Raw genomic sequence first — 18052 nt, forward strand, 5'->3', positions numbered from 1 at the left:
TCATGATTTGTTTTCCTTCTATCAATTCTTCACAAAACAATTATATTAAATTTTACAATTCTACACTTTGAAAAAATATAAAGGATTTATAGTGCTGCTGGACTCAATTTGTTAACGACAACGAGCTATAAAAACTTACCAATGTGGTATAAAGCTATTGTTCTGAACAACATACGACTTGCAACACTGGCCACTGTACACTGTCAAGTTCTAGGTTTTTATTTCCATTTTTTGAGGCACTGGAAGGGCTCCTTAGCTTTTTTCATGTCATTTCAACAATGGAGCTCCTGTGGAAAGAAATTTTGCCAAGCTTTCTGAATGACCATGTTTTTGCAGCAGATCCAGATCATAAGATCCTATGGTTTAATTTATAGCTGTCGTATGAATTTATTTCACATGGCTTCCATTGCCAAGATGTTTTGCGTCTTCTTGTCTGGCTTTTCTCCCACGAAAGCATTTTATTTTTCGTCAATGTCTTCCATGGTCAATGTCTTTTTTCCTATTTGTTTGCTTAGGTTTATCCATCTGAGGTCTTTATGGGGAAGGCATCACCTTCAGCCTCTCAAATGCATCATTTTCCAGTGTCTCTCGATGGTCTGGGTGAGCTATCTTGATAAGTTCATATGCTCTCAGGCGCAGACTCTTACCAAACAGATATGCGATTCCGTGCTCGGTGACAACATAGTGAACATGTGCTCTTGTGGTCACAACACCCGCACCTGCGAGACAATTAATGCATTAAGCAAAACCTCTCATAAGAGTTCTTGAGATCTGGGAGAGGAGTCTTCGAAGAGTGGTAAGGTAAGGTCACAATACTGATGGGTTATGTTCGGTATCACAATATGTAGGTAAATTATAAGTTTCACAGAAATATTTTTCACTACGTCTAATCAATAGAATATACACTTTATTTAAGTAGCATTTGTCCAGGATTAGAATGTCTCACAGTGTGCCATACTAAATCCTAAAGAGGCCAGTTGCACTCTTTTCATACAACCATCTTCTCATTAACATAACTCTCTTGCCCAAACATGATACCTATGTGAAGTTTCGTGTTTCCACGTTGCACAATGAAGGTAGTGAGTAATCGAAAAAACTATCCAATTGTGCAATGCGGAAACACGAAACTTCATGTATGTAATACTTAAATCACGTTTACCACATCCATCATGATAACCTACTTTTTAATTCATGAAATAGGCAAGTAGAGGTGTTCTGAAATATTACCGAACTTCAAAATATCTGCCGTGCAAAGATTGTAATCTTTGTGCTAAATTCATTGTTCCGTAAAGTAGATTAAGCACTAATTTGTGTTCTATGAATCATGTTAATATCTTCACACAAGCCTTGTTGAGTAACGGACACAATATATATCCAATTTAATGTACTTTCTGTTATGGCTGCTCCTCCTTGACATTTAATGCAATGCAATATCTTCAGAGAAAAACATTCAGTGTCAAAACATTCATAAGAAGAAAACAGAGCTTGTGTACCATAATTATTGAACCAATAATCAGAACTGCACTACATTTCATAAGTTCTACCTCTTCCTTTGGTGCCATTAACGAACAGAGAATGCAACAAAGCTTCCAAAAAATGTGTACAGCAACAAGCAGGTCTAATAACAGATACAGTATATTTTGATTGTGCAGTTCCATGAAGGTTACAAAAGAAAGGGACTGGACTGAATCTTTCGCAACCCTCAAAAAATGTTCAAGGGATCAAGGGAAAAACTTCCACCTTCTACTTGTCCTGTGGTAGGGAGAGGAAGTGGCAAGATTCTTGGCAACTCCGAACTAGCCTTCTTTTGCTGGTGTGTGCTACACCACAAGATTTACTGCAGTAGTTTTCTCTCTGATTGGGGAAACTGAGGACGTTTAAAGAAGTCAAGGACTATAAGGGCAACTGGGGAAAAATTCTGAATTCTTTCAGTCTTGTTTAGCCTATTTTAGTAGCTTATTTAGTGGTTTTAGACAGCATTAATAATTTGGGAGCTCCTATTTTAGGCAATTTAGAACCTACTGTCCGTGACAAAAATATTGAGCCCTCTGTTTACGTGCTTGTAAAATTGTATTCCGTAGATGGAAAAAAGTCAAATATACCTCATTGGAAAGCTTCAAGTGTGTATTTTTAATAAGCGTCATCTGAAAATTATTCTTCATTGCATTTTCTTTTTATAATGAAAAATTTACAAGAACATTTTGCAAGAACAGGGAACTTAACATCATACAGTTCATAATTAACTATTGATATAGAATTGAGATTTTTTTGTACTTAAAGACGGATTATTTTCCACTTGTGTGGAAAAAGTCAAATGAAGATCTTCACTAGATTCTTCAAAAATTGAAATTTTAGGCAAATGTGCAATCTTGACATGCATAATTGCAAATTCAAGGAAATTGTAAAAAGCCGTTCATATGACACATTTGATCCAAATCCAGAAGTTTAACGTGTGTATCTCAAGTATGACCACAGATATAAATTATTATCGACTACTCCTAATATGGAAAACGCGCGAATGACGTATGGCGAGATGAGGCCAATCTCAGACTCCGTGGGCTGCACGTGACTTGCACAGCATTGCCACCTCGCTACACGACCTGCAGGAATATTGGAAGTGCGTTCCGTTCATCCGATCCAAAGCATTGTAGCAGTGTTAAATAATGAATAAACACTTTGTCATATTATGAATGAAATACATTTTCTTTGTATACTTTAGTTTTGTTACATTTTCTAGCTTTTTCCAATCTTTATACGAACGTCATTTTCTCCGTATCTGTATCATTTTATGTTGCTCATTTCAACAGAGTAAGTGCAACGAAGAACACGATTTGATGAAGGCGATAAAAGATCTTAACAAATATTTGAACCCGTGACTTCTGGCTTCGCAGTCTCCTCTGTATATAAAAAAAATAACGTTCCTGCGATGTATAGCAACTTCATAACAAAGGAAAACAGGAAAGAAAAAGAGCATGTAAGAGATGTTATGTATGTGTGCGAGTTCAGGCAATAATTAATGGTTAGAACACAAGAGTGATAAAATAAATTTGCATTCGTCAATTTCAGTACCTGAACAATGATTCGCTGTGTACAACAATTTGCTTTGTAACCAAAACTTTCGGCTTACTTTCCGTGTCAAAGCTGCTGTCTGAATGCAGAGTTTAAAGGGCTGCCAGCGGCATGTCGCAACAAAGCGCACTTCGTCATAGCAACGAGAAGGAAAAGGCGCGAACCGGTTGCCAACAAAACAATTCTGTCTGTCATTTTCAATTTGCAGAATATGAAAAGATGAGGCATGGAAATTTGATTTTTATTCCATGCTCATCATTTGGATATGCTTCTTTTTCGACTTACATAAAAAAAACACAAAAAAACTACACTTTTATGAACATTTTTGGTTGAATAGAGAACAGACAGAGCTAAAATCAATTTGTCTTTATTTTGTCTAAAAGTAGACACTTCTATCTTTCCAATGAGGTATATTTGATTTTATTCCCCCCTAATCGTGTACAATTTTACAAGCACGTAAACAGAGGGCTCAATATTTTTGTCACGGATAGTAAACGTATTTAAGAGACTACAAAAAATCTGACGTCTGCTAATTACAAATTAACATGTCACAATGTTCTGTATTTAATTAAGCACATTCACTGCTGAAGTATGTAACTTACCGAGTTTCAGAGTTGGGGAAATTTTGCTTTCCTCCTTGTTCGTTGTTGAGGTCAATGCAATAATGGGTTTACCCTTGCCGTCAAGGGCCTCTGCAGATCCTCTGATGAAATCCACCTGACCACCAAAACCTAAAAGAGAAAATTACCTATTTTCAAAAACCATAGTTCTAAAAACAGATCATTCATTTGTACATGATACTAAGATGCATAGGTATTGCCAGGAAGGGGGGAGGGTGCGAGGGAATACTTACACAGGCCCAAATTTGTTCTCGATGGCAAGAATAATATTAACAATATTAAATCATGGAAGAATGTTTTACAGTTTCAAGGTTTCACAGGAAAGTTCATTGAAACATAGGTCCAGTCCCAGTTAGCCTCTGAGAAATAATACAACAATTCGTTTTAAAGCAGTAATGAACTTTTATCTCTCTTTCTGTTTTTGTTAATCTCTTACATAAATTATTTAAAAAAATTCTCAATTATCCTTTATATTTTTCCTCGATTATTTGGTTATTATAGTATATACTGTAATATGTTAGGTAAGTTAACATTGCAAAAGTTGCTATGTATTCATCGTAACAGATGCACAAACAAACCTGTATGCTTCAGTGTCAGTAGGGACTTGCAGCTTTACAAGATAAAATATGTGGCAAATACTTTTTTTCAAAGAAATACAGTTTGTACCCCTCATGGTTAAGTTCTGCATCCCATAAGCATCCCCTTAGATTCAAGATACTGGCACAGGCTAAAGAGTTACATAGTTAACTAACTACTGAAATTGTATTTATTTATACTTATAATCCTAACAGAAAAATAAGTCTAAAACATATGGTTTATTTCGTTAACACTAGAACAACGGGAGCGGTTCTTTTACTTTTTGCGCAAACATTCTCAATGTACTTGACTTTTCATAATTTTATATCTCCTTTCGATGGATGTAAGCCGTTTAAAAAAAAAAATCCAAGATATGGGCTGTATGAGTACATTACCCTAGAACGACGACGAACGGTCATTTTGACCATCATAAGAAAATCATTGGAATGCCCGATTGTAGGCTTGTGTTATTGTTATTTTCATTGTTCGAAAGCTAACTTCTCTTTCTTTACATGTTTGTACACGTGCAACGATTGTTACTTCATTGTTGGTCGCGGGTTCCTTTTACTAGTAATGCAGGTGTTTCGATTTGAGCTAGCAAATTGCTTTGTTCTTCAATCTTACATTCATCAGTGAGTACTTGACTTGAGAGGATGTCGTATAAGCGTGGGTTGTCTTCGCAGCAAATTGAAAGCTTTCTCGAGCTATTGAGGAAGAAGGGGGGTACTCAAGTCAAGATTCTGGAGGATCAGGTCCTAAATACTACCCTATCCTCTATCATCATCTTCGGATGAGGATGCAGTGGTATGTGACCGAGAAGATGACATGCCCATTGAAACAGTTGCAACAACGTCTTCCTGCAGCAGAAAAGAGGCAGGAGGAGATGCTCGGGTTAGTGAAAAGAAGGTTTGGTTGGGAAGATACAGTTCTGTTTGGGAGATAGTCAAGGGTCATATTCCGGTGACACGCAGGAAAGCTGCCGTGAATGTACTGAATGAACATGGTGGACCTACAAGCAACGCCAAACGACGTATTTGTGCAGGAGAAATTTCAAGTGCTTTTTGCCTTCTGTTTGATGAATCCATGTTACGTCTAATCCGAAAATGTACACAAATAGAGGTAAGACGCCAGCTTGGAACACAGGAATGGCGCCTAACATTGGAGGAACTGCAAGCTGCAATCTCTTTGATGTATGTAAGAGGTGTTTATTGTGCAAAAGGGATATCAGTCGAAGATCTGTGGTCTCAAAGTTGGGGAGTCAGCTTCTTCCGAGACACAATGCCAAGGGATCGCTACAAGGAGATACTGAGATACTTGCGTTTCGATGAAAAGTCATCTCGAAACGAAAGAATCTTGACCGATACATTTGCGCTCGTGTCAGAAGTTTGGAGAAAATTTATCAACAATTGTTTGAGTTGTTACAGACAACGTAACAATTGACGAGCAGCTTTTACCAGGAAAACACGATGCCGCTTTACTCAATTTATGAGCAGTAAACCTGATAAATATGGATTAAAGTTTTGGGTTGCAGTTGATACTGAAACATAATTATGTTTGTAACTCCTTCCCCTACTTTGGAAAAGAAGAGAATCGACCAGAAGGGCAGTCCCTTGGGGAATATGTTGTATTGCAGCTTATGAAACCCTTCCTGAATCAAGGTCGCAATGTTACAACGGACAGTTTTTTACAACACTCAAATAGGCCAAGGCACCGTTTGATATCATAGCCTATTTTGGCCAAAATTAAGCTATATTTTCATATCTTCTGGTGGATTTAACTAATCTATACATGTAGCAAAATGCCCAACCATGCTAGGACCCTCCTACTAAGGTGATTAACAAGAGCTGAAATTTTTGAATATCTAGCTTGGGAATTCTACCCTTAGAGTCATGTGACACACTGCTGATTGGTTGATAGTATACTTGGGGTTATGCTCGAAGCAGGTGGCTAGTTTCGATTGATTGATTTAGTTTATTTCACTTCGCGTTTTGTGCCTCTTGGCTAATTTGCGAAGATGGGGATGAGCGATGAAATGATGAAATTTATGAATGGACATTCACAAACAACCAAGCCTGAGCGGGATTCGAACCCGGGACCCATGGCGTCGGAGCGTGATTTGATAACGACTGGTGGCTAGTTTTGTTTGAGAATAGTGTCGAGGTGGTTTCTTAGGTATGAAAAAACTACACACTACTTGATTACTAGTTATTTTTTAGATACTCATATTTGGACGGGTTAAAGTTACAGTGGTGTAAGTCACTTTGTTAAAAAAGAAAAAAAAAACAGTCTGACTCACAGTACTTTGCTGATCAACGCAACAGCTGTTTCCTTTATTACAAGACCTTAAACTCTCATGTGTTGACAGTTGAATAAATCTCTGATTTAGTTCACGTTCTCTGTTAACAGATTAACTTATCTCTATCTGGTTTCTATGTCTAAGTGTTTTCTTTAAAAAAGTGACCACTGTAATTTTTACCCGTCCATTTGCTCCGATCTAGTAAATACTACAACTATGTTACTTATTATATACTCTTATTTAAGAGTTTGATTTTATAATATTTGGATCTAAATAATATTAACAATCAAGAGAGTTTTGACAACCAAAATTGTTCTGTGATTGTTTCATTCTTCACATCATAAACAAAAGTTTTCTCTGCAATAAGAATAACACTACATAAAGTATTGTCAGGCAGAGGCTCATGGAATTCACATACAATTTTGATATTAGTTCTGTTATTGACTACCACTTGTTTTCCTTTTGATGTGTTAATAACAAACATTGGTCTGTGTGCCTTGAATTCACTAGGAGTGTAGTATACATCTATGTTTCCTTCAGTTACTCTCTCGTAAGCAGTGTAAGCCTAATATAATTTAAGAAAATTATATTGAGCTATGTCCAGATTATAATTTTCACGGGGGAAAATCTCATTACGTCCATTTTTAAGATAAATATTTTTAATCTTGCAATTATCAAATTTGCTAGAATCTTTATCTTGACTGCTCTCTCTCCCAGTCTGGAACAACTCAATTACAAAATCTGGCATATCATACTGTATACTACTGAACTGATTAGTGGCGTCAAATTCATAATGTCCACCAGAGGCTGGCTTTTGGACACACTGGGAACTGTAAAATCCAATAGGAACTTGTGGAATTTTTTTAGAATATTTGCTTCGTATTTGAGGGCAATATTAGTTTCATATTCTACTACTGGTATTCTTAGCTCCATGGTCTTGATTATACACTTGGCTGTTTCAGGTAAGGTGTTGGGTAATGTTGTACCATCAGGATTCAAAGTACTATAAAGCATTAGTGCATTACTGTTATTAGCTGCCCTGCGGAAAGTGACCCTCAAACCACCTTTCCATATGATATCCTTGTAGTCTGAGAAGAAACCAGGCAGGAGACGCATGGGAAATAGTACTGCGTGGTTTTTTGTCAGAATTTTGGTTCCTGATTCAATTCCCTCTGCCTGGTAATATGTTGCATCTACTTTGGAATATTTAAGTGTTTCTATGGCTGTAGAAGTAATGCCAGGATAGTAAATTTTATCCATCACAGTACCATGTTTTCTAATTTCTACTTGAGAGAACAAGTGTGGTACAAAATTATCTACTAGTTTTATGTTTGCCGCGGAGGGAAAAGCTTCATTATTTTCATTGTTTACTACTTCAAATTTAATATACAAGTCAGTCCTTTGAGGATGTACAAAACTGTCACCCACGTACACATCAAATTCAATTTCACGATTGGCTTCATTGAGATTAGCAAATGTACGACGATTGGGAGGAAAAGATTGTAATTCATAACTTTCAATATGCTCCATGTTAATGGTTATTTTATATATTAATTTCTATGATTGCTGTTGTAGAAGCACCAGCAAAATCTACTACTTCTCCTTTTTCATTGGTTACCACCAACTGTATGTGGTCTATATGATTGTGGGATAACGGAAAATAGATAGGTGAGGAGGGTGTGTAGATGATAGGCTCCATGAAATCAGAATTTGGTTTGAAAGTTGCTATGATTCCAGTTGTTTGTGACTAAGTATATTCTTATCAGAATTGGTAATCATTCCATCTGCCACGTTACAATGGATGTTCAGAATCTCTATGGCCAAGAATTTAGGAATATTGCCACCTATGTGTTTAATGGCAGTCTCAAGATTTGTGGTGTTCTCAAAACCTTGTAGGTTACCAGGTGTACCTAGATCAACTGTTTCAGTTGCAGAAACCAATTCTACTCTGCGTGTAACAGAATTTTGTGATAGTAACACTGCTCTAGGCAGATGAGCTTGTAATGTTGACAGATTATACTGACCAGGAGTAATAATATTTTTTTCATTTCCTACTGCAACCCTATTATTGTGTTCTGTGATATTGGGAATAAGATACATACTGTAGAAAGCACGTAGAGCTATGGACTTTGGATAGATAATATCATTATGTAAGGTAAGTCTTAGTATTGAAGTCTGACTGGTAAGATGAAACACTCCCATGACGCTTTAGATGCCGCAATGCTTCCTGAAAATCTTCAATCGTTGGTTTATTTATTTGAGATAAGAAGACCAGCATAGAAACACATAAGTGGCCACAATTTATATCTTCAAAAGACTCGATACAGTCGTCACTATAATAAAGATTTGAAGTATTAAGATAACTAACTAAGCCTGATGGTGGTATTCCACCAAAAGAATCAACAACAAAAGCAATATTAGCTTGTTTGTAATAACAAATCCAGTGGGTGCCTTGATTTTTGAAACCTTCCAAATTGACTACTCCACACTCTATTGTTGTGCGATGGAAAACACATATATTAACAAGATTAACTGAATTTATTAAGGAACTCACAAAACAACGTAACACTTTACATTATAACGAAACTACATACCCCATTCCAGGTTTTGTTTGCACAGACTCTTGTCTAGCAACAGTAGCTTGCTTCTTCTTCCTCTAGGAGGCAGCACTACATTCCTCCCAAAGTTAAAAAAAAAATTAACAAGGGTACACGTATCTGTCAGGGGGTACCTTAATCCTGGTTGATCTTCTAGGCACATGAGGAGTGGATCTTGGTCGTGGAACAGCGTCCGCTCCTTGGGGTTGATGGCCATCAAAGTCTGATTGAGGTGGGGTAATTTTGGAATCTGATGGAAGCGGCCCCGGCGCCCACCCAGCGTCGAATAACATGGGTACCTGGGGGAAACCCTGGGGGGTAAAGGCGGTCAGGGGCGTGATGCTGATCACATCACCCCCAGTCACGACCGGATCAAGAAAGTGTGGGGCGTTACATCCACACCCCCTATACGCCTTCATGGCGTGGTGCTAAGCACAGGGGAACACTTTACCTTTGTTATTTGAATTTCGGTTCTCCGCCGCACCTTCTGGTCCGGGTGGACTATCATCATCCAGGTTTCTGGATTGTTTTGTTGTCTGTGTGTCCTGTGACGAATTCAACGTGAATGTACCACTCTTTGAGATCCATCTGTAAAGCGCACTTTGTAAAGGTGAGTTTCACGCACCTCAACCCAATTTCCAAAAAAGAACAGTGCAAGGGGCAAGCATACAAAACAACATACTTATAGTTCGTCTAATCCAAGTATACTACTTACCGCTGTCCTAACTGTACATACAAACATGATTCTAAAGACAACTGTCCAGCCAAGGATTCTGTTTGTTCATTCTGTAGGAAACGTGGTCATTGGCAAAAGCGGTGTAGGAAGAGAGAGAAGTTTAAACAGAAGGCCAATAGTAATAACGTGGTGCAAACTAGTGAATACAGAAATTTACAGATGTCAACATCTCAAAGTTCACTTGATGAGCAAACAACATGGTTACCTAGTGTCGTCTCATACAGTTGTGACTCACACATCATCGGGTCACCTACGTCCAATTATTCTTTATCAAAGAATCCAATGTTAAAGGATTTACTTATTAACGGCAAGTTTATTCAATGTGAGCTCGATACAGGATCTGCCGTAACTCTGTTCCAAGCGGATTGATTCAAGAACTGTTTTTAAATGACTGATATTAACCATTCCGCTATAAAAATATATGGCGTAGGGAAACATATGGCGTAGGGAAACATGCTCTTTCAGTGCAAGGACAGGCTGAACTTACACACTCAGGATAAACTTACTCACTTCCTGTTATGTTGTGCAAGGAACATCTAAATTATCCACTCATAGGTCGTACCTGGTTAGATATCGTTATTCCGGATTGGATAACGCTACTGTTACGCTGAGAGTCGACACGTTCTATGGTAGGGATATCTACAGAGATTGAGCAACTTTAACACTCGCAGTCGAATTCAGATCCAGTCATTTCTTCTAACACTGGTGTAGTAATGAAGCCGAAATCATTGTACATTATTCATCGCGTATTTTTAAACGCTCATCATTTATGGTGCAGTCGGTAGGATTAAGATACGGGTAACCTTGTTAATTTTTTTCCCAAAAATAAATGCAACATTTATTTCCATCATGTAATATACATTTTGTAAACACACAAGAATTTACAGAAGAGATAGATAGAATAATTTATTGTCAACTACATTCCTTCACATCAAATAAAACTGGCTAACTGGTAGGTTTTTTGTGCCATGTGTGATTTGGACATTTGCACATACAAAAAACCCACTATTTTTGGTTTTGGTAATTCAACATATTATACACCTATTCGCTAAACAACACATCACCACTTTTGTTCATGCTGGACTAGGATTTGACGCAAGTTGACATCTGTGACAGGAGCATTTGTAAACACTGTACCAACAAACGCATAAGAACCCCATAAACGATGGCTGATCACTTTGCAGCAACCCATATCGACAATCTGGAAACCTAAGTAGCGAAAGCCTTCATCCGTCTCCTGCAGCGTTGTACTTGAGTGAGAGCTGTAGAACGGCCGTCCAGAGGAGGGATCTACAAAGTCTTCCCAGTTTCCTTCGCTTTTCAACTTGCCACAAATCTCTTGAGCCGCCAGTACAAAATAATCAAGCTTCTGTAGTTTATAAATATTATACTCTGGTCTAATGAGCACCATTCTGATGAGTATCACTTCGATTTCGGTACATGTATAATTGTGACATTATTCTGGATTGGCAGTAAGCTGTAAATGCCATTCTTCTTTATCAATTGAAAGCAAACAATACTCGACCTAATAACGATTTTATAATAGTTTGATGAACCAGTTTATGTACTTCCATTTTTTTTGATAGTTAATGCACTCTAATCACAGAACACAACAAAGAGTAAAAAATCACAAATAATGTCCAACCTAAAAAGTTTTGCTCTTGCACATTTCGAATTGAACAAATAGATAATGTTGTGTTGTTAATAAGGACTAAGTTGATGATTCATTGAGCAAGATTTCTTCACAACGTTGACATCTCACCGAATATTTCGATTAATAACCTTCATCGAAAGTTCCGGAACAAATTCTCAGGTATATAAACGCGATGAACTTTGTGACAAATTGTGGCTTCCAACCCATCTTTCGGTCGATTCTTCCTGTAGTTATGAAGCAATGATCTAATTGACAAAGTTTGTCGTATATCCAAATAAATTGTGTCAAATTCTGACAGTTCTGTCCGCTGAACCATGATTCCGAAACAATATTAGTTTCACGTGATAAGGTTAGTGTAATCCACACTTCCATAGCTGGTTCAAAACTTGAATATCCTTGCTCAAACTATCATTCATTCTATCCATCCTACCGACTGCGCCATAATGTTGTGCGATGGAAAACACATATATTAACAAGATTTATCCTATTATTGTGTTCTGTGATATTGGGAATAAGATACATACTGTAGAAAGCACGTAGAGCTATGGACTTAGGATAGATAATATCATTATGTAAGGTAAGTTTTAGTATTGAAGTCTGACTGGTAAGATGAAACACTCCCATGACGCTTTAGATGCCGCAATGCTTCCTGAAAATCTTCAATAGTTGGTTTATTTATTTGAGATAAGAAGACCAGCATAGAAACACATAAGTGGCCACAATTTATATCCTCAAAACCCTCGATATGGTCGTCACTATAATAAAGATTTGAAGTATTAAGATAACTAACTAAGCCTGATGGTGGTATTCCACCAAAAGAATCAACAACAAAAGCAATATTAGCTTGTTTGTAATAACAAATCCAGTGGGTGCCTTGATTTTTGAAACCATCCAAATTGACTACTCCACACTCTATTGTTGTGCGATGGAAAACACATATATTAACAAGATTAACTGAATTTATTAAGGAACTCACAAAACAACGTAACACTTTACATTATAACGAAACTACATACCCCATTCCAGGTTCTGTTTGCACAGACTCTTGTCTAGCAACAGTAGCTTGCTTCTTCTTCCTCTAGGAGGCAGCACTACATTAGAAGCATTAAGATAACTAACTAAGCCTGATGGTGGTATTCCACCAAAAGAATCAACAACAAAAGCAATATTAGCTTATTTGTAAAAACAAATCCAGTGGGTGCCTTGATTTTTGAAACCATCCAAATTAACTACCCCAAACTCTATTTCATGTGGTCCCTTGATAGGTAGAGAATCTGACATGAAAACACCTCTGAAGTGTTTAATTTTCAATAACTTAATCATATTTTCAATATCATAGTTGGATAATGGTTCTATTTTTTTATATTTTCACAAAGCATTTATACCCTTGCCTTTCTTCTCCATTGCCAGATTATGACGTTTTTTCTCTTCTACTTCAGCTTTGTTCTTCTTTGCGTCAATAACTGTTTTTGTTACAGCTGCACCACCTCCTGCTAGACTCCCCAGAGCACCTAGAGCTGGTAAAATAGCTAGAACACTAAGTATGAATCCAACAGTGAGTTTTTTAGAACTCTACAATCTTTTCAACTGAGGTGTACTAAGATTTAATTTCATTCCATGACCTCTACTCAAACAAGATTTTTTCTTCTCCTGTTGTCTCTAGTGACAACACTGTCTAAGGATCCTAGATATTTTAGATCTGAGTAGTAGAATCAACCCGGTTGACCAATATCAAGTGAGCCGATTTTTTTTTTAAGATTTAACCTCAGTGATAGCCTTTTATGACGAGTTTTTTGTGGATTTTATAGTGTTCAACGATATTTTAGTGCAATTTTCATGGCAAATAAATGCCTGTTTCTCCAACATCACGTGAGCCACAGTGTTGCCAGCCCACGAAAATTTCACCATATGATATTTTACAGGCGAAGCTAACCTACAAATAGGAGTTGGCAACACTGATACGGCCTAGTGAGATATAATTACCCGCTTGACCAACTCCAAGTGAGCCGCAGTGTTGCCAACCCAGCCCAATACATTTTCACCATATGATGTTTTACAGGCGAAGCTAACCTCCAAATAGGAGTTGGCAACACTGACTAGTCGCTAAACAAACCTTTTTTTTAAAATTTTGCCATATGATATTTCAGAGGCGAGGCTAACCTACAAATAGGAATTGACAGCGAAGACTTCTAAGATGATAAGTATGCAGTAAGATGAAGAAGAGTTGGTGACGCTAACTGGCTATAGTGGTGGTGGTGCAGTGTTAATAAGGGGAGAATTTTTTTTGTTCGGGTGGGTGGTAAGGTGAGTGAATATGTAGGAAAAACAATAGTATACACATAAACCAAAGTTACATGGTTCTAGGTCCCATAGGAGCCAAGAAAATCAATGTATTGGAAAACGTCTTAAGACAAATATCTTAAACTTTAAGAAAGTCGACTTCCGGTTTGTCAAGATGTTACTTCCGGTCTGTCAAGAAAATTTTCTTAAGACAAATATCTTAAGACGTTTTCCAAGACATTGATTTTCTTGGCTCCTAATTGAGCTAGGATGATGATTTTAGGTTTGTTGGATAGGATTCGACGAGAAAGATTCGACTAGCAAATAAAATTGATTCTACCCCCTCAAGTTTCGGAAATACAGACAATTTTTTATTTTTTGATAAACTTGATTTGCTGGCTTAGTTTTTACCCTAATTCGAAAATGTTAATAGCATTCGATAAAAAAATTAGAAGTACTCTACAACCTATTGGAGGGATGATGATTAGGGCTTGCTGTTTTCGAGTTATTTTGGATTAAAAATTCAAGATGTAATTTCTAAGATGTCTTGTAATTCATAAACTATGGGTTGTAGGAAAACGATTCTTGCTCTATCTGCTATTGCTCGACGAATACTTTAAACATAAATAATACTTATGGTTTGATTTCAAAAAATGGCGACCGGAAATAACTCTGTTTTCTGAAATTATGATTTATACTTCATACGCCAAGAGGACTGAGGGTTAGAAAGAGATTGTTTGGTAGAAAAACTTAAATATAATTATGTACACATAATATTTTTTGTGTTTTCTATACACAAACATTTTTTCTTATTTATTTACAGGATTGATTAAGGAGCAAGAATAGCATGTCCATAAAATAACATACCCACAAATATTTTCAACAAGATGCAATCTGTGAAAATTTGCCCTATGTGTGAAACTGGTGTTTCAAGTAAAAATTTCGAAAGACACTGCCGTACCTGTGTACCTGGTAAGCATGTGTCCACTACAGAACCATGTCCCAGGTGCGATAAACATATCACTATTGGTAATCTGAAAAGGCATATAACAACATGCAAAGTCGTCGGAGCACCTGTCCCACAACCGTCGACCAGCTCGACCAAGAGGAAAGCGAAAGCCGACTCACCACCATCCGCCAAACGTGTCAAGCCTGTGGCGAAAGCGAACCAGTCTGCTTTCGAGCGTTTGTTAGAGGACTTTGTCCTTACTTCGGAGCGCTCATGTGACGTACGTAACTTTTTGGAGAACGAGCAAGCCAAAATTATTTCCATCCTCAGCGATGCGCTTGCAACGCACTCCACTAAATTCTACGCATCGCTATGTTGCCAATACAAGAAGCCGTCTGATGAAATTTATAGCTTTTACCACAATACCAAGGCGAAGACGCTAAAACCTAAAGGTCATCTACAACGAGTTTGCCGAGGAGCTGGTGGCCAAGCAGGAGGAACATCAAGCTGTGGGCTCAGGAGGTTCGCTGTGTGGTGAACCTCACGAACTGTGAATCAAACTCAACAAGTTTGTGCCTCTCTCCGCGTCCAGCTACGTCCCCTTACCACCTACCATTGCGGCAAAGAAGGCTGTCCTGAATATTCAGAACAGTGACGCCAAGTGCTTTCTCTGGTCGGTGCTTGCAGCGTTGCATCCTGTCCACTGGAAACAACAACCACACCGAGCTAACCACTACAAGCAGTACGAGCCAGAGCTGTAAGATGCGATGGTTTGGATCGACTACCCTGTGGAGGTCTCGGATATTCGCAAGTTCGAGGCCCGTACACACAACCCGCAGTTGGCTATCAATGGTTATGGCCTCATGGAGATGAAAAACAAAGTATACTCTATTCGGGTAAGCGATGTAGACAACAATAATGGTCTAGAAATCCATTTCCTACTCATCAAGAATGAAACTCACCATCACTACACCCTCATCCGTTCCCTCTCCAGACTTGTTTCGAGCCAACGGAGCAGTGATAGTCACCACGTCGAGGTATGTCGCAGGTGCTTGTCAATGTTCGACGGACAGGATCAACGCAGTTACCAACATGTTCGAGGTTCCAACATCGCTGCCGAGAAGCTCGCTCGCCACAAGCTCTACTGCAGTAACAACGAGCGGGGGGTGGCAGTCTTGCCCAAACCTGGTACTGTAGAAACATTTCACACGCACAGTGCCATGGTAGAGCACCCTGCTATCGTCATCGCCGATTTCGAGGCCTTCCTCAAATTTATGTCCACATGCGATCCCAATCTCGAAGTTTCCTCTACTACCCCTTACCAAGTCCACGAGGCCTCGAGTTTTGCTTATGTTGTGGTGTGGCGAGATCGACATGTTTATCCCGAGCCCTATGTGTATCGCGGTCCCGACGCAGTCAAACACTTTCTAGAGAGGATGGTTGTGGAAGCCAACAAGATAGGGAAGTTCCTGTGGACCCCCAAGTCTATGAAATCGCTGTCTCGTGACGACAAAATCAAGCACAAGAAGGCTACTACCTGTTCTGTGTGCACCTGTGAGTTTAGCACCAACAACCGTAAAGTTCAACATCATGACCACTTCAACGGCAAATACATTGATCCTTGGTGCAACCGGTGTAATTTGTTGACCCGGGACCCGCGCTTCATCCCTGTGTTTTTCCACAATGGCTCGGGGTACGATTTCCACCATCTGGTGCTACATCTTGGGTACGACGACATGCGAATCAACGTCCTGGCGCAGAACAAGGAGCGTTATATTAGCTTGAGCAAGTGGGTGCGAATCCCAGAATCAGGCTCTCGCATCGAACTTCGTTTCCTCGACTCCCTGAGGTTCCTCCCGGCCAGCCTCGATGCTCTGGCGAAAAATCTCAGCGACGAACAAATGCTCATCACTTCTGCCATCTTTCCGAACTTGGACGCCCGTCTCTTCAGGTGTAAGGGGGTCTACCCCTACGAATACATCACCGACTCTACCAAGTTTGAGGAGAAGTCGCTGCCTCCTCGAGCGAAGTTCTACAGCAAGCTGCGAGGCTCAGGCATCTCTGATGACGACTACAACCATGCTCAGTCCATGTGGCGCGAGCTGGATTGCCAAAATCTTGGGGACTCCTCGCTGATGTGATCCAGGCGTTTCGTGCAACTGTGAAGACCATCTACAAGCTGGACCCTGCATACTTCTACAGGCTTCCTGGACTGGCATGGTCGGCCATGCTCCTTGTTACAAAAGTCAGGCTTGAGCTTCTTTCGGACGTGGACATGATACTGTTTGTAGAACGTGCCGTCCGGGGTGGAATGGTCCAGGTGTCGCAGCGACACTCGCACGCCAACAATCACCACATGGCCACCGGTTACGACCCCTCCTAACCGTCCAGCTACATCATGTACACAGACGTCAACAACCTCTACGGACACTCCATGATGCTGTCACTCCCCTCCAGAGGGTTAATGTGGGCTGATCCCTCCAAATTTGACGTTGAAGGTTTCAGAGATGTGGAATACGGGTTTTTTGCCGAGGTGGACCTTGAGTTCTCCGAGAAGCTGCAGGATTTTTTCTGCGACCTTCCGCCAGCCCCGGAATTCAAATGCCCGCCTGGCTCAATCCAACCAAAGCTCGTCATGGACTTCAAGCCCAAAGAGCGTTATGTTCTGCACTACCAAAACCTCCGGTGGTTGATGAAGCAAGGGGTTACCGTTCGCACAGTACATCGAGTTCTAATGTTCGTCCATTCTCCATGGTTGAGGCCATACATCAAGCTTAACACCGAACACCGCACAGTCGCTACTTCTGATTTCGATCACGATTTCTTCAAGTTAATGAACAACGCAGTGTTTGGGAAAACCATGGAGAATGTGCTAAATCGTGTGGATGTGAGACTAATATAAAAAAAAGCACAATTTCGCAAGCTTGTAGCAAGCCCGTTATTCAAGTCACGTACTATTTACAATGAGCAGCTTGCTCTGGTGCATATGAGGAAGAACGAGGTGATGCTCAACAAGCCAATCTATGTTGGCGCCTCAGTATTAGACCTAAGCAAGCTGCGTATGTTTCAAATATATTATGGGATACTACGCCAGCACTATAACAACAATATCAGCCTACTCTACACGGACACAGATTGTTTGGTGTACCACGTTCGCACGGACGACGCATATAGGGATATAGCCACGGTACCAACTTTTGTGAACCTTTTTGACACGTCAGGCTATTCTCAGCCGAACCAGTACAAAATCCTAGCTCGCAACAAGAAGGTGCCTG

At 39.3% G+C, this 18052-nt stretch overlaps 1 protein-coding gene and 1 pseudogene across 1 annotated transcript; one reads left to right on the plus strand and one right to left on the minus strand.

The window, feature by feature from the left end:
• Nucleotides 1-534: 534 nt before the first annotated feature.
• On the minus strand, nt 535-9375 carry LOC145981237 (succinyl-CoA:acetate/propanoyl-CoA:succinate CoA transferase-like). Its single transcript, XM_083114388.1, has 4 exons — nt 9293-9375; nt 8358-8509; nt 3672-3800; nt 535-719 (listed from the first exon to the last, which is right to left on the minus strand). Exons 1-4 carry the CDS (start codon nt 9373-9375, stop codon nt 535-537), a joined length of 549 nt encoding a protein of 182 aa, XP_082970514.1.
• Nucleotides 9376-16213: 6838 nt separating this feature from the next.
• The window catches only part of LOC145981245 (rhomboid-related protein 1 pseudogene), a 31639-nt pseudogene continuing 29800 nt past the window's right edge, over nt 16214-18052 (plus strand).

Source organism: Lepisma saccharinum, chromosome 2 (genome assembly GCF_977018435.1).
Source record: "Lepisma saccharinum chromosome 2, izLepSacc3.1, whole genome shotgun sequence".
Lineage (NCBI taxonomy): Eukaryota > Metazoa > Arthropoda > Insecta > Zygentoma > Lepismatidae > Lepisma > Lepisma saccharinum.